This window comes from Mesoplodon densirostris, chromosome 2 (genome assembly GCF_025265405.1).
Source record: "Mesoplodon densirostris isolate mMesDen1 chromosome 2, mMesDen1 primary haplotype, whole genome shotgun sequence".
Lineage (NCBI taxonomy): Eukaryota > Metazoa > Chordata > Mammalia > Artiodactyla > Ziphiidae > Mesoplodon > Mesoplodon densirostris.
In genome coordinates, this window is record NC_082662.1 from 69,999,591 (window position 1) to 70,026,151 (window position 26,561).

Sequence of the window (26,561 nt, forward strand, 5' to 3'; positions counted from 1 at the left end):
AAAAGCACGTGTCCAATAGATGATTGTGAGTAGATGAATGAACACGAACTTTGCAGCATTTAGAAAGCATTTCTTATTTTTCAGTTCAAAATGCAGTATCTACGAGGAGTATTTGAATCTCTAGATTTTATGACATACAGATGTATTTGCTAACGGCTGGGCATTGAGATCGTGTGAGTGATAGTTTTTTTTTTTTTTTTTTTAAATGTTGAGCCTTCTTTTTAAATTAATTAATTAATTTATTTATTTTTGGCTGTGTTGGGTCTTCGTTTCTGTGCAAGGGCTTTCTCTAGTTGTGGCAAATGGGGGCCAGTCTTCATTGCGGTGCACGGGCCTCTCACTGTCGTGGCCTCTCTTGTTGTGGAGCACAGGCTCCAGACGCGCAGGCTCAGTAGTTGTGGCTCATGGGCCCAGTCGCTCCGCAGCATGTGGGATCTTCCCAGACCAGGGCTCGAACCCGTGTCCCCTGCATTAGCAGGCAGACTCCCAACCACTGCGCCACCAGGGAAGCCCCAAGTGATAAGTTTTTATCCTCCCTTGAGGAGCTGATCTGAAGTCGCGGAACTTTAGTTACCTGCTGCTACAGAGGGCTCTTACTCCACCTCCCAGGGACTGTTACATTTCTGCCGGTTTTCAACACAGCTTTCTGTGGAGCTCTATTCCATGGCTCTACTCCTTCCAGGAAAGAAATCCCGATGCCTTGGCTGCCAACTTCTGGCTGCCCGGAGTGGAACGTTATTCCAGAGGAGGAAGCACAGTGGGAAAGGGTTATATCTACAGGAAATCTTATATTTGCTCTGTAATGAAGCATGTAAAAAGGTTGAAATAAAGGAAGTAGCTTAGTAGTAGCTAGAAGTTCAGTTTGTGTGGGGTTTCCTGTTTGGGGCTTTTCCCCCTACCCTGTTTTCTCATCATTATGTTTTAATGTTTTATTTCCTGTCTACTTGGTAAGTTGCTTTTTTATAAATTAATTTTTATTGGAGTATAATTGCTTTACAATATTGTGTTAGTTTCTACTGTACAGCAACGTGAATTGGCTATACGTATACATATATATCCCCTCTTTTTTGGATTTCCTTCCCATTTAGGTCACCACAGAGCATTGAGTAGAGTTCCCTGTGCCATACAGTAGGTTCTCATTAGTTATCTATTTTATACATAGTATCAATCGTGTATATATGTCAATCCCAGTCTCCCAATTCATCCCCTCACCTTCTCCGTTGGTATCCAAACGTTTGATCCCTACGTCTGTGTCTCCATTTCTGCTTTGCAAATAAGATAATCGGTCTACTTGGTAAGTTGCTTATTAGTGGTGGTTGGGATCCACTATGAGCATCATTAACAGATTTTCATGGGAAAAAATGACAAGGAGAAAACTGTTCTACTCACTTTCCATCTTTTTGAGAAAGGAAGCCAGAAAAGCTGTTTTCTATGCATACTACCTCCCCCTGACTAACCATGATTAATGATTTTTGTTAGTGGACTAATTATACCACTGACTTCACAACTGGAATAAGAAATAGGAGCCATTATTGGCTTAAATGACTTGCCGCCCCCCGTGAATAATAAAAATTTAACACCAGTGAGTATTTGCAAAGAGTAACTATAAAGCCGAATATATTATGTCTTCTCCGGGATACAAAGGTTAACAACCCTTTGTGTTAAAGGCCCACCAGCTAGAACAGCTCACTACAGACCTGGGTGAAAAGAGGAAAGGGCAGCGGCAGTAGTTCTTCCCTGTAGGCGTTAATTCTTCTGTACCCTTTGGCATCTTCCTTGTCTTTATCACTAGTACCTTTCGTATACCTCTGGGGTTTGATAGGGGCTTTGCCAACCATGCTGGACGTCTAACTGTAGAGCAGGGAGAGCTGTTCCAATTCAGACTTCTTTTTTTTTTTTTTTTTTTTTTTTGTGGTACGTGGGCCTCTCACTGTTGTGGCCTCTCCCGTTGCGGAGCACAGGCTCCGGATGCACAGGCTCAGCGGCCATGGCTCACGGGCCCAGCCGCTCTGCGGCACGTGGGATCTTCCCGGACCGGGGCACGAACCCGTGTCCCCTGCATCGGCAGGTGGACTCTCAACCACTGCGCCACCAGGGAAGCCCCAGACATATTTTGATAGGGCTTAAAAAGCCATTTAACAAATAGTAATTGCACAGTTTCTGGGCTTCCAGAGGCTTATGGATGCATTAAAGCTCAAGGTTCCAGGGGAATCAGGAATGGTGTGAAACTCAGGGAGGTTGGGAGAGGGTTGGAAGTGAGGGCTGAAGCAAGTCTCAGAGATGGAGGAAAGGCTGACTATATCTCTGGCAAACGTTACTTGATAACAAAAGGTAAAATTTTTCATTTAGCCATTTTGGTATGAAAAACCTGTATTAGGGATTTCCCTGGCGGTCCAGTGGTTAGGACTCTGTGCTTTCACTGCCGAGGACCTCTACCACCAAAAAAAAGAAAGTTTTGTTTGGTATGTAGAAGGTACTCAATAAATATTTATTTATTGAACTTAATCTTTTTTAAAAAAATTTAAGACTTAATTTTATTTATTTTTGGCTGCATTGGTTCTTCGTTTCTGCATGCGGGCTTTCTCTAGTTGCGGTGAGCGGGGTCTACTCTTCGTTGCAGTGCGCAGGCTTCTCCTTGCGGTGGCTTCTCTTGTTGAGGAGCGCGGGCTCTAGGCACATGGGCTTCAGTAGTTGTGGCACTCGGGCTCAGTAGTTGTGGCACATGGACTTAATTGCTTCGCTTGGTATGTGGGGTCTTCCTGGACCAGGAATTAGACCCATGTCCCCTGCATTGGCAGACGGATTCCTATCCACTGTGCCACCCAGGAAGTCCCGGACTTAATCTTGAAATCAGTGGCATGTTCTTAACCCTCCTTCTCCTCTTCCATTTTTTATCTGAGCCTCACAAATTACCCAAATTATGGTTGGCAAACTTAAGAGTAGCATTGCAGATTTTAGTAAAATGAATTGTATTTTTCAAGGAAAATGAGGTCAAATAAAGACTGGGTAAACGTAAGAAGTCCCTTTAAAACCTCCGCACAACTTCTCACCATTTCCGTCTTTCTGTTTCTACCATTACGTGAATTTGATCAAGTTGCCTTAGCCTCTCCAGACCTCAGTTCCCCCTTTCTTAAAGCCAAGGGATTGGGACTTCCCTGGTGGTGCAGAGGTTAAGAATCTGCCTGCCAACGCAGGGAACATGGGTTCGAGCCCTGGTCCGGGAAGATCCCACATGCCGGGGAGCAACTAAGCCCGTGCGCCACAGCTACTGAGCCTGTGCTCTAGAACCCGCGAGCCACAGTTACTGAGCCCACGTGCCACAACTACTGAAGCCCGTGCGCCTAGAGCCCCTGCTCCGCAACGAGAAGCCACTGCAGTGAGAAGCCCGCGCACCACAACAAAGAGTAGCCCCCGCTCGCTGCAACTAGAGAAAGACCGTGTGCAGCAGCGAAGACCCAATGCAGCCAAAAATGAATAAATAAATAAATAGATTTATTTTAAAAAAAGCCAAGGGATTGGACTAGTCAGGGTCCGTTTTAGACATTTTGTTTTACTACCTCATTCATTAATTACTTTCTTAAGCACAAAAATGCAAAATAAATAAAAATTTCCTCATTTAAAAAAGCAAATTTTCCAAAATAGTCTTGCCTATGTTTTCATTGTGGTATACATATCATGACCCCACCTTTGGGAACACAACCTTCGATGTCAGCATTGTAAATGGCAAGTAACATAGGAGTGTAAACCACTATGAAGTTGGTGAGACCTGAGCTTGAATCCTGGCTCTGACAAGTACTGTCTTTGTGACCTTAGACAAATTGCTTACTCTCATTAAGTCTCGATTTTCTTATTGGTAATATGGAGATGATAATGTATTTATAAAGCTATTGTGAGTATTAAATATAATGGATATAAATTGCTTAACACAGAGCTTGGCCTATAGGAAACAGTTCATATCACCTAATGTTAATGATATAACTGCTTACATCATAAATTGAGGACTATTTCACTCAAGTGTTAAATAAACTAATGATCAGAATGTTTTCCTGGTGGAAACTGACCTAAAATATTTCTTTCTCTTTGCAGATCTTATATTGCACTTTAAATACACCTAAAGTTGACATGGGAAAACTCTTAGGAGCACAGATAGGTCTTGAAGATTTCATATTTGCCCATGTGAAAGGGATCAAAAAAGAAGTGAATGTGTATAAATCTGAGGATTCACTTGGTCTCACCATTACAGATAATGGTGCTGGCTATGCTTTTATAAAGGTAAGTCTTAAAAAATAACTGTGTGACTTAACTGAGGGTAACATATAATCTATATTATATGAAAATCTACCAGGTCAAAGAAAGTTTGAAATGATCTTTGGAGTGAGAGCTGACTTGACAGCGATGGATGGATTGGTAATGTTTCCTTTAAAAAATGTTTCAAAGACACTATTCTTTTTTTTTTAATTAATTAATTTTATTTTATTTATTTTTGCTAGGTTGGGTCTTCGTTGCTGTGCGTGGGCTTTCTCTAGTTGTGGCGAGTGGGGGCTACTCTTTGCTGCATTGCACGGACCTCTCATTGCGGTGGCTTCTCTGTTGTGGCGAGCAGGGGCTTCAGGAGTTGCCGTGTGCGGGCTTAGTTGCTCTGCGGCATGTGGGATCTTCCTGGACCAGGGCTCGAGCCGCGTCACCTGCATTGGCAGGCGGATTCCTAACCACTGCGCCACCAGGGAAGTCTCAACACCATTCTTTTGTTTACTCTTTCCTTGAATTTTTTTTTTTTTGATTTTTTTCCCTTCAGATTAAACTTCTGCTAGGATTTAGCATTTACTGAAAAGGAAAGCCTGGCCCTGGTGCCTACTTATCCTCATGGGCTCTTGTAGGTCTGTTGCTTGTCAGCATGTGGTGACTTCCATGCTGATTTCCATTGATTTTGTGTTATTTCCAAGTGCACATATTTTTGGCCACCTTATTTACTTTAAAAAAATGGCCGTCAATGGGCTTCCCTGGTGGCGCAGTGGTTGAGAGTCCGCCTGCCGATGCAGGGAACACGGGTTCGTGCCCCAGTCCGGGAAGATCCCTCATGCTGCGGAGTGGCTGGGCCCGTGAGCCATGGTCGCTGAGCCTGCGCGTCCGGAGCCTGTGCTCCGCAACGGGAGAGGCCACAACAGTGAGAGGCCCGTGTACCACACACAAAAAAAATGCTCTTCAAAAATATCTGAACATATACAGTTGACTCTTTAACCACACAGGTTTGAACTGTGTGAGTCCACTCAGATTTTTTTCGATAGTAAATATTACAGTGTAATGCAGTCCAGGGTTGGTTGAATCTCTGGATGCGGAACTGTGAATATGGGGAACTGTTCACACGGTGGGATTTTTTACCAGGACTTTCCATTGCATGGAGGGTTAGCACCCTTAACCCATGCATTGTTCAAGGGTCAACTGTAATTACTTTATCTAAATACAAAGAGCAATATAGAGCTGCAAAGGCAAAACAAGGAAGTTTGGTGTGAAAAACTGTTAAGAACTGAGGAATGGTGAAAAGATTCATCTCTTAAATAACAATTCTATTATTGTAATAAGTAGTTGTGTTTCTTTGTTTTTTTTTTTTTTGGCCATGCATTACAGCTTGTGGGATCTTAGTTCCTTGAAATGCCCGGCCCTCGGCAGTGAAAGAGCCGAGTCCTAACCATTGGACCACCAGGGAATTCCCTGTAATAAGTAGTTATAATAACACTCTCTTATATGGAATGCTTGTCAGGTACTAGACACTTTGCATACGTTTTCTCATTTAATGCTAAAAACAATTCCATTTGGTATCATGTTTTCTTTTTAATTACTCTTTTGTTGAGACGTAACAGATGTACACCTTTAATGAATGTTTACAGATCTGTGTAAACACCACCCAGAGTAAGGGAAATTTCATTTCCATCACCCAGAAGGCTCCCTTGTGCTCCTTCTCGGTCAATACCCTTCCCCCACAAAGGTAGCCACTATTTTGACCTCTATCACCATAGTTTTGCTTGTTCTTGAACTTCATGCAAGTGGAATCATGTATTATGTACTCTGTTGTTTCTGGCTTTTGCTCGTCATGTCTGTGAGGTTCATCTCTGGGTAGGCACTATTATCAACTGTTATAGATGTAGAAACAGGTTTGGGAAGGTTAAGCAGCTTGCCCAGAATTATGCAGCTGGACAAATTCAGGATTTGAATGCAAGCGATCTGACTCCAGAGCTGGCAATCCTACCCACTGAGCTTAGAATTAGTGATAAAGTTTCATGCCTTTTTTGGGTCCAGATCCTTGATTTGCTGATGCATTGTCATCATTGAAAAAAATAGCCTTAGGGAAGTTATCTTCTTAACTGTAAATAGTACTTTATTTAACTTCCCACTTGATAGAACGGCTATTTTTAGCTCTGCAAAAGATATGACTCTGCTGAAGTTTGAGTGGGTGACCAAATGGAAAATCTGTGAGTTGGGAAAGTCATGTGGAATTATCTGGGGGAAGCTCAGGACATGAGGTACATGGAGCAATGCCATTCTAATGTCAGCAGGGAAGGGCTTGGAAGTTTTGCAAACATGCATGGATTTTTTAGATCTTAGCCTCTGATGTCCAGAGCTTGTGTTTCTATTTTTTTATGCCCCTTCAGACATGTGCCTGCCTCAGATTACTAGTCACTAGCCCTGTGGGGACAGAGAACATGGTGTCAAAGAGAAAGTGGAGCCTAAGCCAAACCTCCAACTTACAGTTCAACTTAGAAGAGAAATGAATATCATACTGTGTACAAGGTTGATATGATTTTTTAAAAACTGTGGAGAGCATGATTTCAGACTTATTGAAAGAGTGTAATAACAAAGAACTCACATGATACCCTTTACTCAAAAAAGTTTTACCATTTGCCACATTTGCTTTATTCTCTTAAACACACACATGTATGTGTGTGTATATGTACACACACATATACATGTATGTAATTTTTCCTGAGCCATTGGAAAAAGTGGAGTGCATATATTATGTCCCTTTATCCAGTAATACTTCAGAATGTAGTTTCTAAGAACAAAGATATTCTCTTTAATATACCTACAGTACAGTTATGAAATTCAGAAAACCTAAGAGCAATACAATAGTGTCAAACTAATCTAATGTCCATATTGCAATTTTATCAGTTGTCCTAGTAATGCATTTTTTTCCTGGAATAAGTCCAATACAGGATCATGTATTTCATTTAGTTATCATGTCTTTTTAGTCATCTTTACTCTAGAATAGTTCCTCAGCCTTTTATAGAATATCCCTCAATTTGGACTTTTCTGATGTCTCTTTATGTTATGAAACCGGTTATTATGCATTTTTGGCATGAAAATTAGATAAGTGATGTTGTGTCCTCAGTGTACCTCAGAAGGTGCATTTTATTGGTTTGTCTCACTATTCATGATGTTAATTTTTTCCCTTGTGTAAGGTAGTGACTGCCAGTCTTATTCACTGCAGTTATATTTTCCTCTGTAATTAATAAATTGTGGGGAGATACTTTGAGATTATGTATATATCTTGTTCTCTTAGTTGCACCCCACAAATTTAGCATCTATTGATGAGTCTTGCCTGACTCGGTCTTTAATGGTTGCAAAATGGCGGTCTTTCTAATTCCATCATTTCCTATATATTTTTAAAAAACATTCTATTATAATAAAGCACTCCACTTATTTATTATCTATTAGCAATGGACACGTGATTTTTAAATTAATCTTTATTGGAGTATAGTTGATTATACAATGTTGTGTTAGTTTCTGCTGTACAGCAAAGTGAATCAGTTATTCATATACATAAATCTACTCTTTTTTAGATTCTTTTCCCATGTAGGTCATTACAGAGTACTGAGTAGAGTTCCCTGTGCTATACAGTAGGTCCTTATTAGTTGTCAATTTCTTATTCAGTGGGTCCATTACCATCATTTATTTTGATGCTCCAGTTTCCTGAGATTTGTCCTGCAGGAGTCCTTTTCAGCTGGCTCCTGTATCCTTTTGACCTGCCTCCCATTATTTTATTGAGCAATTCCTTCCTTTCTGGTACAACAAGATGTTCTATGATCATCTTTTATCTTCTTTTTCCCAGGCTTGGAATCAACCATTCTTCAGGGAGCTCTCTTTTTTACCGAGGACGGGTATTTCAAAATCAAGATCTGAAGCTGGTTGCATGCATTCATTGCTACCTGAGTGTCAGTGTTTCTAAGTCCTTTCAGTTACCACAGAAAGGGTTAGAAAATGTGTATTTTAGGAATTATTATTTCATAATTATGCCTCCAATTCTAATCCTGCCCCACAAGGTTCTACCTTGGCTTCCCCACTAAAATATTTGCTCTCAAAATTATTGAAATATTTCCTTAGTTCTACAATATACATAAAATAGTTTCAGAATTGCTGTATTCATACTCTGAAAAATCTATTAAGAGTTCAAGATTTCTATGCTTTTTTTTTTTTTTTTTTTTTTTTGCGGTACACGGGCCTCTCACTGTTGTGGCCTCTCCCGTTGCGGAGCACAGACTCCGGACATGCAGGCTCAGCAGCCATGGCTCACAGGCCCAGCTGCTCCACGGCATGTGGGATCTTCCCGGACCAGGGCACGAACCCGTGTCCCCTGCATCGGCAGGCAGACTCTCAACCACTGCGCCACCAGGGAAGCCCCCTATGCATTTTTTGTCTTTAAATGTATGTACACAAAGTATTCTCTTCAGGAGTTAACTTGGAATAGGTTCTCACTTGCCCCTCCTTCTCCCACCCCGTGATTTTTATTCATTTGAAATACTGTTGAATCCATTTGCTTCTCTTCAAATTGAGTTTGAGTTTTCCCTCTCATGTTGATTTTATTTTCTGAGTATGTAAAATGGTTTCAAAAGTTAAAACTATAATAAAAGATGTATTCAGAGATGTCGCTCCTTCTGTGATCCCCATTACTCGTTTTCCCCACTCCTTAAAGTAATCAATTTTGTTAATTTCTGGCTCACTCTTCCAGTGTTTTTTGCCAAGATAAGCAGAAAAAGTGTAATGTTCCAAGAGTTCGCATGTCATCCTTGTTTGGGGACTATGCTAATCTTCTCTGTATGCTTACAATTTTAGTGTATGTGCTGCTGAAATGAGTACTTGATATGCTTTTAGCAGTGGCTGCAAGTCAGTGAAGGTTGATGTAAGAGGACAGTGTAGTGGGGATTCAGACAAGGGTGAGGAGGAAGGAGTCCGTGATTAGGAAGGCAGTGCAGTGTGGTGTATAGGACCATGGGCTTTAGAATCAGGCCTGCTTTTGGTCTTGCTTCAACCATTTATTTACTTGCTGTGTGACCTTGGACAAGTCATTTCTGTGCCTTCTCTCAAATGGAATATTAGCCCCTACTTTATAGGATTATTTGGGTATAAACTGATGACACCTCTGAAATGTTTGATAGTACTTATAATTGATAGCTAATACCTTAATAATAGCAAGAACAACAAATCATCACATAATTAGGAGATGAGATCGATGGCAGAGAAATGTATTTACTAGTACCGCATGGTTCTCACCGATAAGCCTCTTCAGGTGGAAAGACAGCAGACTTAAGCATTTATAAATTCTGTACCCAAGTCTTAACATTTCCCAGGAAAATGTATATAAATAACTTAATCAGAAGAATCAGAGTATACTTACAACAAACTACAAATTCCTAAAATAGTTCAAGACCAGAGTTGGCATACATTTTCTATAAAGGGCCAGGTAGTGAATATTTTAGGCTTCATTAAATTTTAGGGTCATACAGTCTTTGTTGCAACTACTCAACTCAACGTTGTAGCACAGAAGTTATGTACAATACTTAAACTATGAGCATAGATGTCTTTTAGTAAAATCTTATTTATGGACACTGTAATTTGAATTTTGTATAATTTTCACATGTCACAGATATTCTTTTATTTTTTCCCAACCATTAAAAAAGGTAAAACCATTCATAACTCATGGGGCGTATAAAAACAAGTGGTAGGCCAGATTTGACCTATGAACTGTTGTTTGCTGTTCCCTAGTTTAACAGAAGAGAATACTTTTAGATTCAAAATAAAAATAAGGGCTTATACTATGCAATGAAGAAATGAAAACCTAAGTTGATTTAGAATTGAAGTAACTTATAAGTAACAACAGAACTGTCATTTTCAGAATATCTTCTTATAGAAATCTGTATGATTTGGGATACTTTTACTTTACTAGAACTAAATCACATTTTAGCATGATCCTTTGAGAAATATGGTACTAGTATATTTCTAATATTTTGATTATTTATCCAGAACTAATAATTGTACAAGGTCAAGGGACTCGGGGGGCGGGTGCAGGGGCAGTTCAGGGACGGAAGCTAGGATCTCTGAGAAGAGGCATGTAAAGCAAGAATAGAAGTGGTGATCTGAGAAAAGAGGTAATATTTGAGATCTGGAGGCCATGATATAGATGAAGAACTGCTTTAGTAGAGGTAAGAAAAAATAAAGTAGGAGGGTGGGGTTTGTAAAAAAAAAAAAGTTCAAAGGTGATAGGTCACCTTTTTCCAGCTTTATTGAGGTATAGTTGACATATAACATGGTGTAAATTTAAGGTGTACCATGTATTGATTTGATACACTTACGTATCGTAAAATGATTATCAAGGTGATAGATCGTCTTGGATAACTACAACCCCAAACTCTGGTCTTGAGTCAGAAGATCTTGAATTCTTCATGAGACTTTCTTTCTTTCTTAACCAGATGTTTGGGTTAGTTAGATCTGTTTGATTGGGAGTGTTTTGACGAAAGAGCATGATGTCTCATAATTATACCACCTCTCTTTGAAAACCAGTTCTATTATTTATTAGCTGTGTTATTTTGGTTAAGCCATGTCATCACTGTGCTTTGATTTCCTCATTCACTAAAGGAATATTAAATATTTCCCCTCCCAGGCTGTTAGGACTAAATGAAAGAGCTATTTACAATTGCTATCTGCATGTATATTATTATGAACAAGGTTTGGGGACAGTGTTTGGAGGGTCAGCAGCAGAGACTCAGAGTTGCTGACCATGTGGGCAGGGTCGGCTCAAACAACCTTGAGTCAATGCTTAAGACTTTGAGGATGGTGGGATGCCACCCTAGAGTTCTGCTGATTTGTGATGAGAAGATAGAATTTTCTAACTATATGGGATGAATTAATAGAAGTTAATATAATAACAGTCTGAAATGTTTGGGAACCTCTAAGTTTAGTAATATTGTAAATCCTACCTTCCAAAAAATATTTAATGTTGTCTTCACATTTTGCAGCATCAAGCTCCAAAGCCAGATGAGAGAAAGTTCTAAGTATTGAAGAGAATGATATTAAGTAACTCAGTAAATATAAATATAGAATTAATGCCTCTTTTTTCTTCCTGGTCCTTTGTGCCTGAGTAACACTTTTAGCAATATTACTAATCTATATCAAGTTATGGTATGATTATTAAAGTATATTAAATTGCAGAAACTTGTTTCAGTTGCTACCTCATTCTTTATTCTATCTATTTAGGAAGCTAAGACTCAGGTCACCCACAAAATATATCATCAGTGTCTCCCACTTTGCTTCTATATCTGGTTCACCTTATGGTACCCTTCTCCAAGTTTCTTATGTTGATTTTCCTCTCTCTTCATCCCAGATTCTTATCCACTGGCCCTGATGATTACATATGCTTTGACTTTTCTCTTGCCCACCTGGATTCTCACCTTGCTACCTGCTGACTTCTGGTAACCGCCTTTCCTCCCTCTCTCTGGGCACCTTTCTTGTGACCTGTGGCTACTCATAGGCCCTGGTGACCCTAGATTTCTGTTACTCTGCCCTTTAATTTACTGGTAAGATTCATACATGTCTTTAAAGTCTTTCATTTAGTTTTATATAGTGCTTATTTTTAATAAAATTACAACAGTAAGTCTTAAACTAAAAACATGTGGAACTGAAATTTGTATGGTATAGTTGATCAAAGGAAAAAATAGGTTCAGAATGTATCAAGAAACAACTTAGAATAAAAATTAAGAAAGTCAGAGTTATAGATTTTCATATTCTCTAGTGACTTAAGAAAGGTTAGATGACAGAATATTAAATTTTTTTGCTTTGTTTCTTTAAACTCTAGTCTTTTGTTTAATCTCACTTATGTTTCTTTGACAGTTTAGAAACTCCAGTTGTACTGAGTGGTTTGTTGTGGTTACCTTTGTTTGTTTCTCTAGTTTATGTGTCAAACATGGACTTACTAAAAAATCATTTTCACTTAGATTATGAAATTTCTGGGTTTTTTCCTTTAAAATTAACTACCTCTAATGACTGTAATCTCCGTGTGAATAAGCATTATAGTGTCATTTGCATAAAGACTGTTAACAGTTATTACAATGAACATATCAGTGTTCTTAAAATTGGGGGGTAAAAAAGAAACCCACTGTAAATTTTGGTATATTGTAATACAATTTAAAAATTAAAAATGCCCAACCTTTCTAGGTTAGTCTTCTACAACTTGTTTTTTCTTATGACAGTATTATGGAGATGTTGGGGTACTTGAGATCGTTTTGTCTCTCAACTCGTGGACGCAATAATCAATCCCCTGGTGACTCAGAAGATGTTGTTACTCCACCTGGCAAAATTGGGAATACACACACTTCAGTTACACAATAGCAGCAGCCCCTAATATTTCCAGCCTGTCATTCTCACAAAGGATTTGTGATGCCCGAGGCAGACTGTAGCCTGCATTTTGCCGTGTTCCTCACCACTGTTGAAGAATTTGTACATCCTCTGTGGGACTGTTACTTGTGCAGAGTTTTCTGGAGCTTCTGTCCCTAAAATCCTTTCAGGAATTCTTAGGATTACGTTAGGGAGTCTTATACCTCATCTTGAAACTCTGCACTACTGCTGTATTGTATTTACCTATGATAGAGTTAGGAAAGACCAATTTGATGTTTCTCCTTGGGTCCTAAGTTCTCTTCACCTAAAATACATGAATGAACAGCGATGGTATACCATCCTTCTCATTGGCTCCACAATTGGTAACCACACCTGTCTCTTAAGTATCAATATTCTTAACTAAGGTTGTACCAATTCTTGACTTGCATTTGTAACTAAGGTTTAAAAAGCTGTAGCTGGTAGAAAAAGCTCAAGCTTTATTCTGATGTAATGGGCCTCATGTTGAAATGATTCAACAATCATTTAGGGAGGGACTTTTCTGTACAGATGTTGTGCTAGGCACAGGGCAGTGGTGAAGAAGAACATCTCTGTCCCCAAGGATATTACAGTTCATTAGTGGAGACTGAGAGATAAATGAACAATTGCAGTATGGTTTGTTGAACTTGGCAAATTCCTTGATCTTCTGATCAAGACATGAGACTCTCATAAAGTTTGTTAAAATTAATTGAGATGGCAAATGTAAAGTACCTACCTTAGACCTCAACTTATGTAGCAGAAAGTACTACAGAGACATGAGAGTGGCACATTACCTAGTCTTGGAGTGGGCTGGGAGGTGTCAGGAAAAGCTACTCAGAGGAGGTGGTAACTGTGATGGAAGCTGAATTCTGAATGATAAAGAAGAATGGTTGGGAGTAGGATGGTTGTCTTTGTTGTTTGGGCTTCTGTCTTTAACTGAACATTAAACTGCCTTGTTGATATGTCAGTATATTGTATGTAATGTCTCAAGAGCATGATAAGTAATGTTAACACAGTGCTATTTTATATTAAGTATTACACTTCATTTTCTTTCAGAGAATTAAAGATGGCAGCGTAGTTGACTCAGTTAAAACAATCTGTGTGGGGGATCACATTGAAGCCATCAATGGAGAAACTATCATTGGGTGGCGTCACTTTGAAGTTGCTAAGAAGTTAAAGGAATTAAAAAAAGAGGAACTCTTTACCTTGAAGTTAATAGAACCTATGAAGGCCTTTGGTAAGTCGGTTTGGCTTATCTTTCTCAGGGAAATGAGTACTGCAATATGGTGCCATGTGCTTTTGTATATCAGTTAAGAACATAGGAAGTGATAGATAAGCTCTACTTATAAGGAAAACAACCATTGAAGGAGAAAAAGTTTACCTAGGACATTTTCTTAAAAAGACATTTAGGAGTTATAAAGTGTCATGTATAGTGACTCAATTTGTTCCAAGCTCGAAGAACAGCACCTTGTATTGCGTTCATCTTGCCGAGCAGGGAGATTTTGGACTGAGCTCTCTAAACAGTGGTATCTGTCACTCATGGCCCTCAACAGCAAAAATTTTAGTTATACACAGAATTGATATTTAAAGTAGTTATTTGGTCTATTTTAAAGACTTCCTTCAATACTTTTCCTCCATTGGCATTTTGAACTTGGAAGTGTGAAATGGTATGAAATTGCTTCTACTTTGGTGTGACATCTGTACTTGCTTGGTTTTAGCCATGGCAGCTGTGTTCCAACTGCTGTTCAAACCCCCAGGGCTATCTCATCTACAGGAAAATGTGCCAGCTTCTCTCTCACTACCCAGAACTATTTTAGTAAGCCAAATGATGGCCTAGTGTTCATCAGTGTTAAAATATCTTCAGCAGAATCATTCTCAGCCTGCCCTTGCTCATCTGTGACTCCACCCACCTTATGTTCTTTCCTTTGCTCACAAAACATAAATATTCCTTATAGTTTGTCTCTAATGGCTTTTCTCAGGGCAGTTAATGACAATGATGGGTGAATGCAGTGGGTCTGGGCAATTACATTTCCCCACCCTAAGCAAGTAAGGGGCAGATCCTAGCCATACGAAATTGAAACACTTTCTTTCTCTGCTTCCAAGCGATTCTGTGCCATTTAATAGAAATGCAGTGTAGGTGGTATTGCTTGTGGGTGACAGAGTTCTGAGAAGATGTAAGAAAAGGATGCCTTATGCCAGTAGTGCTCCTGGAGGGACCATTCTAGGAACAACTGCCGCAGATACCGTGGTTCTACATGGTACATTACAGCATCTGAGCTCACTTCCCACAGAGGAAGGTGGGCCAGCACACAGAGTTCTATCCAGCAGCCCCTTTTGAAATGGGTTTATTTGGTAACCAACTTCCCAGGTATCACAGCATATAAACTGATAGGATGTAGGCAGTTTGAGATAAACAGTGTCTGATTTAGGCTCTTTGTAAATCAAAGTTATTCTCTTAGTACAGCTCAATCTGTACTAAGATTCAACAGAATCTGTTTTCCAGAGTCGATCTCTTCCTCTTTTTCCTTGTCTGCATATAAATTATGTGGTCCCTCTGTTTTTTGTAGAAAGTTGCTGGTACACCTTAACTTGGATGTTAGGTTGGTAATAGTCTTAGATGTTATAGAGGTCATTGTATTTAGCTGCTATTGCTCCATGATTAGATTTTTTCCTTCAATATTTGAGATACATGTATGGACGGTTGGTGTACTTCACTGCCTTATGTGTCTGCAATGGCTGAACTTGCTCTTTTGCTTCATATGAATTCCATGGGCAAATTTGAAAAGGATTTTCCTAATGGGGGTATATTATTTCAGGAAGCTCACATTCTGGTGGTATGAGTTAGGATACCTGGAGATTGATTTTGGGGCTGTGACGAGCTCACATTCTGGTTGTATAGGTTAGGATACCTGGAGATTGATTTTGGGGCTGTGACCAGCTCACATTCTGATGGTATGGGTTAGGATACCTGGAGATGGATTTTGGGGCAGTGATAGGTTTTTATTTTCCATGGTTTCAATGGCAGCTTAACTCAATGTAACCCCTGCTGGTCTATATGCATTTTTCACTCTGTAGATCAATGTTTGCCTCTGGGCCCTAGCCTGGGGATTTCTCTTAGAAGTAGGACTTGCTTCTCTGCCCACCCTTCAGCCCTTAATTTTGGTGCCTATCTTTTTGACTCTAGGATAAAGGCAATGCTAGCTTGTTCCTTACCCTGTGGCCTTATTCCAGCACTTAGCTCTTTGCCAGGGAGGGAATATATATCAGGAGGTACTTGGGGGACCAGTCTTGGCCCCATTCTCTCCATCCCAATCTTATCTTTTGCTATGTTTCCTTCCTTCCTGTGTTTTTCTAGCATTTTCATTGATTCATTGATTCAAATTTAAAGTCCTTCATGATCTGACTCTGTCATCATGGATTCCTACCAGGAGAAAGGGCCAGTCTACACGAGGCAGAATTCTCTTCTTTGCATTCAGATAGCTTCAGCCAAGATGGCCTAAGTCATTTCTTGGACTTAACCAAAAACTGTCAGAAATAGCCACACACTCCAGTAGCTTGAGATTTTCCTATCAACTTCCCAAAGATTTAGCCTGGGGAGGCATGTGGACTGTGTTCCAAAATATAGGAGGGAATAATGTAGTTGGCTGCTTTGTGCTGGCATAGCAGGTATGATGAACACAACTTCTTAACCACTGATGAGGGAATCCTTACTGCCTGTTTTATTTCCATATTTTACATCCACCACTACCCACACCCCACTTCTAGGGGCCACTATATGTGTCAAGATTCTTTGAGAGCTACAGAATAAGCACTAGCTAATTTAAGAAAAAGACATTTTTGGGAAAGACTATCAAGTAGGTCTCAGAAACAAAGACAGTTCAATCAAGTCTTGGAAAGGTAGGAAATGAGGCTGTTTCAGGGATGTGTGAACCAGGAACCCTTCACGGTACTGGCTTAATTGACTCCCTCCAGTTATTTCCTGTCTTCATGTTACCCCACTTAGGATTCAAATTCCTGGGAGGGGGTACTTATTAGGTCGTGTGTCTGTCTTGATAGTGGGGAAGGCAGACTACATAATTGACAGGCCCACCAAAATCACACAGAACAGTGAAGGGGAAGAAATTTCCTTTTGTGTAGGAAAGGGCAGATGTCCATTTAACCATTTCTCTCAGCTTTTACATCTTGTTCTTTAAGCAGAGAAGTGTTTGTTTTCTCTTGACTTTGAATCTGACTCTATCCATGCATGATGTTGTCAGTCTGGTGTATCAGAATGAGTCTGGAGGGAGGAGGGTATTGTCAACTGGCTTTGGGTGTCTAGTCTTAAGGATTTTATTATTCTACTAAGTTTTGGGTGCTATATAGATGGCTGTTTGGCAGTGGGCTATCTGGAGACCATGACAGTATCTAACTTTCTTTCAGGGAAAGGCTAAAGCCATATTCTTCTTGGTGCTGGCCACCAAATTTGGAAGGGACCTCACTCCATAGATTTGGACTACACTCCTGGAAGGTCCTTCATTTATGTATCCCACAAATAATTTGAGAATCTGCTGTGTTCCAGGTACTCTGCTATGCCTAGCAGATACTAAGAAAAAAAGACTAAGTTATAGCTCCTGCCTCTTGAGAAGCTCACAGTCTAGTAGGAAGCTGTTATGGACTGAATTGTGTCCCCCTGAAATTTGTATGTTGAAGTCCTAATCTCCAGTACTTCAGAATGTGACAATATTTGGAGATAGGATCTTTAAGTTAAAATGAGGTCATTAGGGTGGCCCCCGGTCCAATATGCCTGGTGTATTTACAAGAAGAGAAAAATTAGACATGGAGACATGTAGGGGGCGAATGCCTTGTGAACATGAAGACAGCCAACTGCAAGCCAAGGAGAGAGACCTCAGAAGAAAGTAACCCTGGTAACAGACTTCTAGCCCCCATAACTGTAGGAAAATAAGTTTTTGTTGTTGAAACCACGTGGTCCTTTGTTATGGCAGCCCCAGGAAACTAATACAGAGGCCAAGAAGCAAAAAGAAAATATAGTGCAAGTTCTTTGACTATGGCAGTAGATCTTGGACTTCCTGACAATATAGAAGGTATAGGTTGGGTGTCTTAGCAGTCCTTTGGCCTTGGGCAGATGGCAAGAACTTACCAATATGTTTTCATTCAATGAATATTTGAGTAATTAGTATATACTGGTCTTAGGGTGCTAGTTGCTGGGATAATTGTCACTGTTTATTGAGAAACTACTGTGTTCCATCACCATACTACATACTTGGTATTCCATAAATAAGATCCAGTTCTTGCCTTCAAGAAATGCATGCCTAGGGACTTCCCTGGTAGCGCAGTGGTTAAGAGTCTGCCTGCCAGTGCAGGGGACATGGGTTCAATCCCTGGTCCGGGAAGATCCCACATGCCGCAGAGCAACTAAGCCCGTGTGCCACAACTACTGAGCTTGCCCTCTAGAGCCTGCAAGCCACAACTACTGAAGCCCACGTGCCACAACTACTGAGGCCCATGCTCTGCAACAAGAGAAGCCACCACAATGAGAAGCCCGCACACTGCAACAAAGAGTAGCCCCCGCTAGCTGCAACTAGAGAAAGCCTGTGCAGCAGCAAAGACCCAACACAGCCAAAAAAAAAAAAAAAAAAAAAAGAAGAAAAGAAAAAAAATAATAAACTCATGTTTAGTGAGAAGAGATGGATATGAAAAAATTTCAATAAAGGGTGTTAGAGGTGATAGAATGTACTGGAGGTCTAAAAGTGAGATAGGAGAAGGAATTTGAGCTGAATCTTAAGAGGCTTACTCAATGAACAAATCAGGGAAGGTTGTCCTAGGGAGTAGGAATAGAATAAACAAAGGTGCAGAGACATGAAGCAGTATCATATATCTTAGAATATGATGTATGTGGGTGTGATTGGAATAGAGGTTATAGGTGGTGGTGTGGCAAGAGACAAAATCCAAGAGTCAGTGGGCACCAAATTATCCAGGGCCTTATGTATATAGATAAAGAGTGGACAGTGGAGAACCACTGAAGGGGTTTAGACAGGGGAGAAGCATTATGAGACCTGTATTTTAGAGAGGTATTTTGGAGACTATGTCAGAGAGGTAGGGTATGAGTAAAAGGTCAGGAATTCAGTAAAGACTCTATTGTGTTGAGGAGAAGCAAGATGAAATCTGGAGACAGTGCCAGTAGGCATGGAGATAAGAAATGGTTCTGAGGATTAGATGGTGGTGCGCTGGAGCCATTAGTACCCATCTCTTTTCAATTCCATGTTCAGTGGCATCAAGTCGGTTGCTTGAAATTGGCTCTGGTGCGGTATTTGCGTCACAGAAATAGAGAAGTGCTACAGGGCTTTTTTTTTTTTTTTTTTTTTTTTTAATAACTGGAAAGGTGACTGTTAAACATTTACCTGCATACCACTGAATATTAAGAAGGTAAAATTGGTAATGCATTGGATGTTGAAGTATAGGAAAAGAAGTTGCAAATGATGATCCACAGATTTGTGGATTGTGTGTGGTGCTATTCCTTGAGAGGAGGAAAACTGGAAAAGAAAGATTTGGGTGAGGAGACAGGGAAGAGAGATTGTACTTACAGTATGATTTTGGGCCTTAAGAGTTTGAAATCTGTGACAGTTCAGTTGGAAATGCGTTAGATGTAGATGGGCATTTAGAATTGGGGCCTAGGGAATGGGATTTCTGAATAACTTGAAGCCATGGAAGTAGATCCAGTTACTCAGAGTAATAAGAGAAAAAGGCCAAAAACAGAGCCCTGGGGGAACCCCAGCATTCAAGGGATAGAAAGAGAAGGAGTCAGCACAGTGAGAAATGGCTGGGCTTGGAAGAGCCAGCTTCTGGGTGGCCTTTACCCAAGCACTCAAGGAACAAGTCACTTGTCCCAAGAGCAGATGCGCCATTGCAGCTTTCCTAAGTTGGCTATGGGACCCTGAGGGAGGAATAAAGGCTATTATAAAACATACCCTCAGAATCTTCTCTGCTGGTTTAAATAGCTGTTTTTCAGCCAGTAGGTCTCAACTAGTGTTGAGTAGAATAGAAAGTAGAATAGAACTGAAAATTTCATAGTGCTTTGTGCCTAGTAAGGGTAAGCATTGTTTCAGTTTCAATGTTTCCGTGTATGCATATGGGTGTTTCAGATATATAATATATGTCATGATATAATGTATTATATATATTTCTCACTGTGTGTCACAGCAAAGAAACCGCAGAAAACAAAAAACAAAAACATTTGAAAGCAACTGATTTAAATGACCCCCTTGTTGAAAACTTGTAATTTAATGGGAAGTCTTATTCATACCTAACATGGTTTCTCCTGGTCAGTTGCATTCCAATCCAAATTTTCCATCTTCTAGCCATGAGTTGATGGCAGCCTTCCCAGTCCTTATCAAGTATCGGCTGGAACGTCTCTAGTGGTAATTTTTTTAGGGCATGGCTCACTTCCTTTTCTCTTTTGCCAGTGAAAAGGAACATGTCTCCACAATGAGCTCAACCCTTTAGAGTTTGCCCTGTAAACCTAGATTTTCCCAAGGCTGTGAAAATTCATTCTTCCATTTAACTGGCTGAATTATCAGACTAGTTCAACTGGTTTGTTTTCTTATGAGGCCTTTTAATTATTAAATGTTATGAGGCCTTGATTCAGTTTTATTTAGATGAGTCTCCACTTAACTTATCCTGGAGAATTTCTTTAATTTGTAATTGTTCCACTTTATGGAAAGAGGTTTGTGGAAGGAGGTATGAAATGTATCTGTAAAGTGTTTTGAAACAGAAAGGGAGTTGAAAGAATGTTGGCCTCCTAAAGCATCGATAGTCTTTGTTTTGGGGTTAGATTTTGTTACAGATCTCTGGGCTATGTCTTCTTTTAGAGACCTCATTTCTGTGCTATGTGCCCATCAGAATAGGATGTTCAGTATGTGAAGTACGTCCGATTCCCTTGAGTCATTCACAGCTGGAAAACTTGTACCTCATCTTCGTGATTCAGCTTAACTGATGTGCTCATTTTCAAAGACTAAGTCTATTTGCTATTAAGAGAAACGTTGGCTTTTAAGTTTTATGACTTTTTAGATAGACACTTCAAACATTTAAAAAATTCTCTCTACTATTCATGCTATTTCAAGTGAACATTTTTCAAGCAACAGTGCTTTTGGTCCTTTTTTTTCTTTTTAAATTAATTAATTCTTTATTTTTGGCTGCGTTGGGTCTTCGTTGCTGCACGCGGGCTTTCTCTAGTTGCGGCGAGCGGGGGCTACTCTTTGTTGCGGTGCGCGGGCTTCTCATTGCGGTGGCTTCTCTTGTTGTGGAGCACGGGCTCTAGGCGCTCGGGCTTCAGTAGTTGTGTCACACGGGCTCTAGAGCACAGGCTCAGTAGCTGTGGCTAATATACGTAAAGCACTTAGAATAGTGCTTGGCACACAGTGCTGCATAAATGTAAGTCATTGCTACTAGGACTTCTATTCTGGCCTGATTCAATCCTTGTGTCATTCCTATGAAGGTTTTCTAGATAAGTAAACTGAGGCTTTGGGCAGTTAAATACCTCCCTGAGGTCATTCAGTGCGAGTATAGTACTCCATTCCTGTTTATTTCTGAGGCTTCTGCGCTTAACAGTATGTATTACTGCCTCTTAGACTACAATGCAAACCATATGATATGAGCTGTAGTGCAGATTTAAACGAAGGGCAGTTCAGCTGAGAGCTGATTTGTCCATGATGGGGAAGGGTCCTGAAGCTGAGAGTGAGGGAGGCTGGGAGCAGTGGTAAGATTGCGAAGGAATTTTCCCAAAGCGATAAACCATGGGACAGATGGCTTATAGAGCATGTCCCACCAGTATCAAGGACCAGTGTCCCATTCCCATGTAACTCCCCATGAGAAGTGATAGGACTCCTGATAGAGTTGCAAAGGGATATCAGGGCTGTGAGAGCTGTGACCTTGCCATCTGAGGTGAAAGAGCCCCTGTGCCCTGGGCTTGGACACACTGACTTGGAGGTCAAGCTTCAGGGTAGGATCTGTGTTGGACTGAGCACCACATCACCCCTCTGGATCCCGAGAAGGGGAGACTCCCAAAGCAAAAACCAAGACTAAGTTTCTCACCAAGCCTGTGGAGTGAGGGGCTCCCAGTCAGATTCAACCTGACATTTCTTTTCTCCAGAACCATGGAGCAAAAATTTAAATGTTTAAAGAGGGGAAAGATATGAGTAGGTGAGAAAGATTCCTGAAGAAGATTGCACTTGAACTTGGCCTTGCAGGATGGCAGGGCAAGTACAGACAAGGAAGGAAGGTTTTCTGTGGAAAAGTCTTGGAGGGACTGCAGCAAATCAGGCTGCAGAAACAGCTCCAGGCCATGTTAAGAAGATCTCCGAAAACTAGGTGGGGAACCTGAGCTTGTCAAGAGGATAACAGGGAATCATGGAGATATTAGAACTGAAGAATGAAATGATGAAATAGACTTTGGGGAGTTAAGCCCGGAGGAGGAATGTTGGCTGTATTTGATTAGAGGAGAAACCATGTCAGAAGCTTGCTGCAGTAGTCCAGGAGGAAATAATAAGGGCTGGGATCGGAGGCAGCAGCAGGAATTCGCATGAAAGAAGAAAGCCCGAGTAATACTGCAGAGGCACGAATAGAGCTTAGAGACGGGTTGATGCACTTTAGCTAAAAGACAGAGAGAGAAGGTTTGGAAGAAGCAAATGTAACCCCAGGTTTCTATCGTTGGAGCCTGTGATAAAAGTGATCACTGGAAATGGGGCCATTGGATGTAGTAATGGTTTGGTAGAAAGTCAGGGAGAGAAGTTTAATTTTAGATGTATTGCATTTTATGTGACAGTGGCACTCTCTTTCATGTTTTTTTTTTTTGGCAAAGGTTTTAAGCACTCACAGTGACAAATTTGGGGGCTAGAACATGCCACTTAATCATCTTTTCATGTCATAGAGTTTGTTCTGCCTTTCTTATATCTAGCTAGACATTGGTTTGGCATTTACCACAAAAATACTATGGAAGAAGATAAATGAAGAGCCAAGTTCTCTTTTGTGGGGTGTGGCAGATGTGTTAGATGAATGCTGGGTGTAACCGATAAATGTATTTTCAGTGTAAAGACTCAGCTGGATAAAGACCCAGGCTAAATATTCACTCTTTTCTACTCTAGCTATAAACTCTCACCAAGGGAAAACTTATTAAATGCTCATGTTTTTAATCTAAGAAAGGTGAAATTATTATAATCTATAATACTGAAGGCTCTGTAATCTGTATTTCCCATGTCACTTACCCTAAACAGTGATTGATTTCTTAGAACTACAATGTTTAAGGAGCCTTATGTTGGAATTAATAACAACCATGAGTGGAAGGTAGAGAATAGTTCTCAGCTGTTTGTAAGCTTAGTAATTAAAATAGCCATGTAGGATGAAGGGGTCAAAACTGATGCTAACATGGAAGTGGCTTCCTTAATATGGTAGAACAGTGTGAAGATAATATAACTTATTGGTATAATTGCTCTTTTTCTAATAATACACATTTCTAATAATACACATTCTTCCCATTGTATAATGGGAAGTGTCATGTAATTGTAAGAAAATGGATCTGACAAATTATACTCAAAATTGTCAGAGTATGCCTTCAGAAAAAGGTAAGCAGATAAACAGTTCCCTTTGTATATGGGAAAATGTCTGATATATTAAGTGAAAAGACAGATTACAAAACAATGTACAGTAATATCCCGTTTTTTGTAAAAAACTATCTTTACATGTAGAAGAAGTGACTTGCAGTATATGTATATTGAAATGTTAACGGTTATCTCTGGTGGTGTGTTTATGAATGACTTGTTTCTTCAGGTTTCTTGTGTTTCTCACTCTTTAAAAACAAAATATTAACTTTTATAACCAGAAAACAATTATTAAAAAAAAATGTCTAGCATTCCTAGTCTAGGAAGTAGAGAAACGGAATCATTCCACTTTTAGTAGCTTTATAATTTTTAACTGTATGATCATACTCATTTTAAACAGCTTTCTTTAACATTATCTTAAATGGTTCCATGTTAGAAATGTGGTAGATTACATTGTATCAACTTTTTATTTTATTTTATTTTATTTTTTTATTTGTATTTTTTTGCGGTATGCGGGCCTCTCACTGCTGTGGCCTCTGCCGTTGCGGAGCACAGGCTCCGGACGCACAGCCTCAGCGGCCATGGCTCACGGGCCCAGCTGCTCCGCGGCATGTGGGATCTTCCCGGACCGGGGCACGAACCCATGTCCCCTGCATCGACAGGCGGACTCTCAACAACTGCGCCACCAGGGAAGCCCTGTATCAACTTTTAAAATTGACAGGATTGTGTTTTTTTTTTTTTTTTATGAACTAGATATTTTATTTTATTTTATTTTATTTATTTATGTTTATTTTTGGCTGCCTTGGGTCTTTGTTGCTGGGTGCGGACTTTCCCTAGTTGTGGAGAGCGGGGGCTACTCTTTGTTGCAGTGCTCGGGCTTCTCATTGGGTGGCTTCTCTTGTTGTGGAGCACAGGCTCTAGGTGCGCGGGCTTCAGTAGTTGTGGCACTCGGGCTCACTAGTTGTGGCTCGCGGGCTCTAGAGCGCAGGCTGTGTAGTTGTGGCGCACGGGCTTAGTTGCTCTGTGGCACGTGGGATGTTCCCTGAGCAGGGCTCGTACCCTTGTCTCCTGCATTGGCAGGCGGATTCTTAACCACTGCGCCACCAGGGAAGGCCGGCAGGATTGTTTTTGTAACTAATAAACTTTTTAAAAGGTGGAGGAAAAATATGTGTAATAAACCATGAATAAAAGTGAACAATTTTTGATTTTTGAATTCCCATAAAATCATACTATGGGATAAAATAAGTATAAAAGGATAAAAATACTTTAGCCATCCTTTTAACTTCCTCGTGTTAGAGTCCCGAAGTTTGTAGTATTTTTGGTGACACAATCCCCTCTGGATTAAAATTATCCCAGAGATGCACATTAACTTTTGCCTGTAATTTCAGGGAGTTATGAAAATAGGGTTGAGTTTTTCTCAAATGACACCTTACCTAAAGAACAAGATGATTTAGGGCATAGTTATTTCCCTTCTGACACTTGTCTTACACTGTTCAGTCTCATCAAAGGAACAGTTAAGAGCAACTTTGTGTAGCCTTTTTTTTTTTTTTTTTTGGGTGGATTGGGTCATGTGTTGCCAGCCCTTTTGATCCGATAGCCACCTTGTGTATGTGGCATCCACTTATCTCCTTTTCCTTCTTATCCGCCCCAGCACCCTACCAGCTCGATCAAAACAAAAACAACAGCATAGCTATTCTAAAGAAGTCTGAAGAATGTTGGAGAGAGGAAGGAGACATAGAAAAAGGGAATGAATAGTTAAAGTTTTAAATGCTGGAGCAAAGCTAGATTTTATGTCAGCTACTCTGAGAGGGGTGGGGAGAGAGAGAGAGAGGGAGAGAGGGAGAGGGAGGGAGTGTCGGGGGTCAAGGTAGGGAAGTGAGCATACCAGCTGTTTATGGACAGTGCCATTTATGTATGTCCAAGCATTGGAAGGTCTCTTTAGAAGGGTTGCTTCATTGCACAGATACAATTCTGTATCTGTGAGGTATCTTTCACTTGGAAACAGTGGAAAACCTTATGACCCTGGCTAATGCAGAAAAGGGAAGCTTATAAATCAACCGTCCGTGAGTGATGCCGGCATTAGCAAAGCTCTATGTAGGGCCTATACAATGTGATCTGGACCCCGTTTCTTGCCCTTCCTTTCTGCTCTGCTGCCTGAGGCATCAGCTTCATCATCCATATATCCTTCACGTATCCCAGGATGGTGATCAGCAATGGCTTGGACCATGTGCTTCCTTATTTACATAGAACAGAAAAAGAGAGTGTACTTGCCTCAGAATTTCTAGCAAAAGTCCTTAGATTTTTTTCTGACTTACCTTTGTTCACATGTCCACCTCTGAAAGAATCACTGTGATGAAGGGTATCAGTTAGCTTGGCCCATTCGTGTGTCCCATCCCTGAAGGTGGGAGCAGTCAGCTTCCCCTGAACCACAGTGATCCTCATGACCACTGGGTACTGAGAAGACAGCCAACTAATGTCTGTTACCAATGGCAACTCATAATCTTTAATAGAATATGAAATCAGGCAGTGGCTCTGGGGTAGCCCAGCTCTACCACTTACCAGTTGTCTATGACCTTGGTGAAATCATCTTACTTCTCCAAGCCTCAACTGTAAGTTTAGTTGTAAAATTAGAGTAATACCTACCTTGTAATAGTGTTGTGAAGATTAAATAAAAGAACTTATCAAGAATTTCTAGTACCTGGGACATATTAAATGATCAGTTAAAAAAGTTACCTTTAATTTTCCGAGATCTATGTTTTTGCCCCTAGATGAATTATAGTGTAGATGTCTGTGTGTATATTTATTCCTTTGAAATAAGACTGCAGTCTAAGAATAACACTAGTATATGAAACAGCATATAAAGCTTTATAGCTATATGTAGTGAGAAATTCTATACCTTGAGAGATTGTCTGAAAATGAGGGCAGAGAGCTGCAAATCCCAAAGTAAAGTTGTCGACCCTAATTATTATTATTTTGTAGGCATGCGTCAGTCTCCAAGAGAAGCTTAAAATTTGAATTTTTTTTTTTGTTGCGGTACGCAGGCCTCTCACCGTTGTGGCCTCTCCCGTTGCAGAGCACAGGCTCCGGGCACGCAGGCTCAGCGGCCATGGTTCACGGGCCCAGCCGCTCCGCGGCATGTGAGATCTTCCCGGACTGGGGCACGAACCCATGTCCCCTGCATCGGCAGGCGGACTCTCAACCACTGCGCCACCAGGGAAGCCCCTTAAAATTTGAATTTTGATGAGAAATCACCCAACTTTTAAAAGTTGGCAACTAATTAAAAAAATCTGAAAACGT

General features: G+C 40.4%; 1 protein-coding gene and 1 non-coding gene across 3 annotated transcripts in view; one reads left to right on the forward strand and one right to left on the reverse strand.

The window, feature by feature from the left end:
• GIPC2 (GIPC PDZ domain containing family member 2) overlaps positions 1-26,561 on the forward strand; it is an 86,356-nt gene that overhangs the window by 24,328 nt on the left and 35,467 nt on the right. For both annotated transcript variants that reach the window (XM_060084707.1, XM_060084715.1), the window contains exons 2-3: positions 4,087-4,272; positions 13,732-13,912. In XM_060084707.1, coding sequence (XP_059940690.1) covers positions 4,087-4,272; positions 13,732-13,912 — 367 coding nt within the window. The remainder of the gene's footprint in view (positions 1-4,086; positions 4,273-13,731; positions 13,913-26,561) is intronic.
• On the reverse strand, positions 9,023-9,129 carry LOC132484724 (U6 spliceosomal RNA). Its single transcript, XR_009531282.1, has one exon. It is a non-coding gene; the product is annotated as a U6 spliceosomal RNA (small nuclear RNA).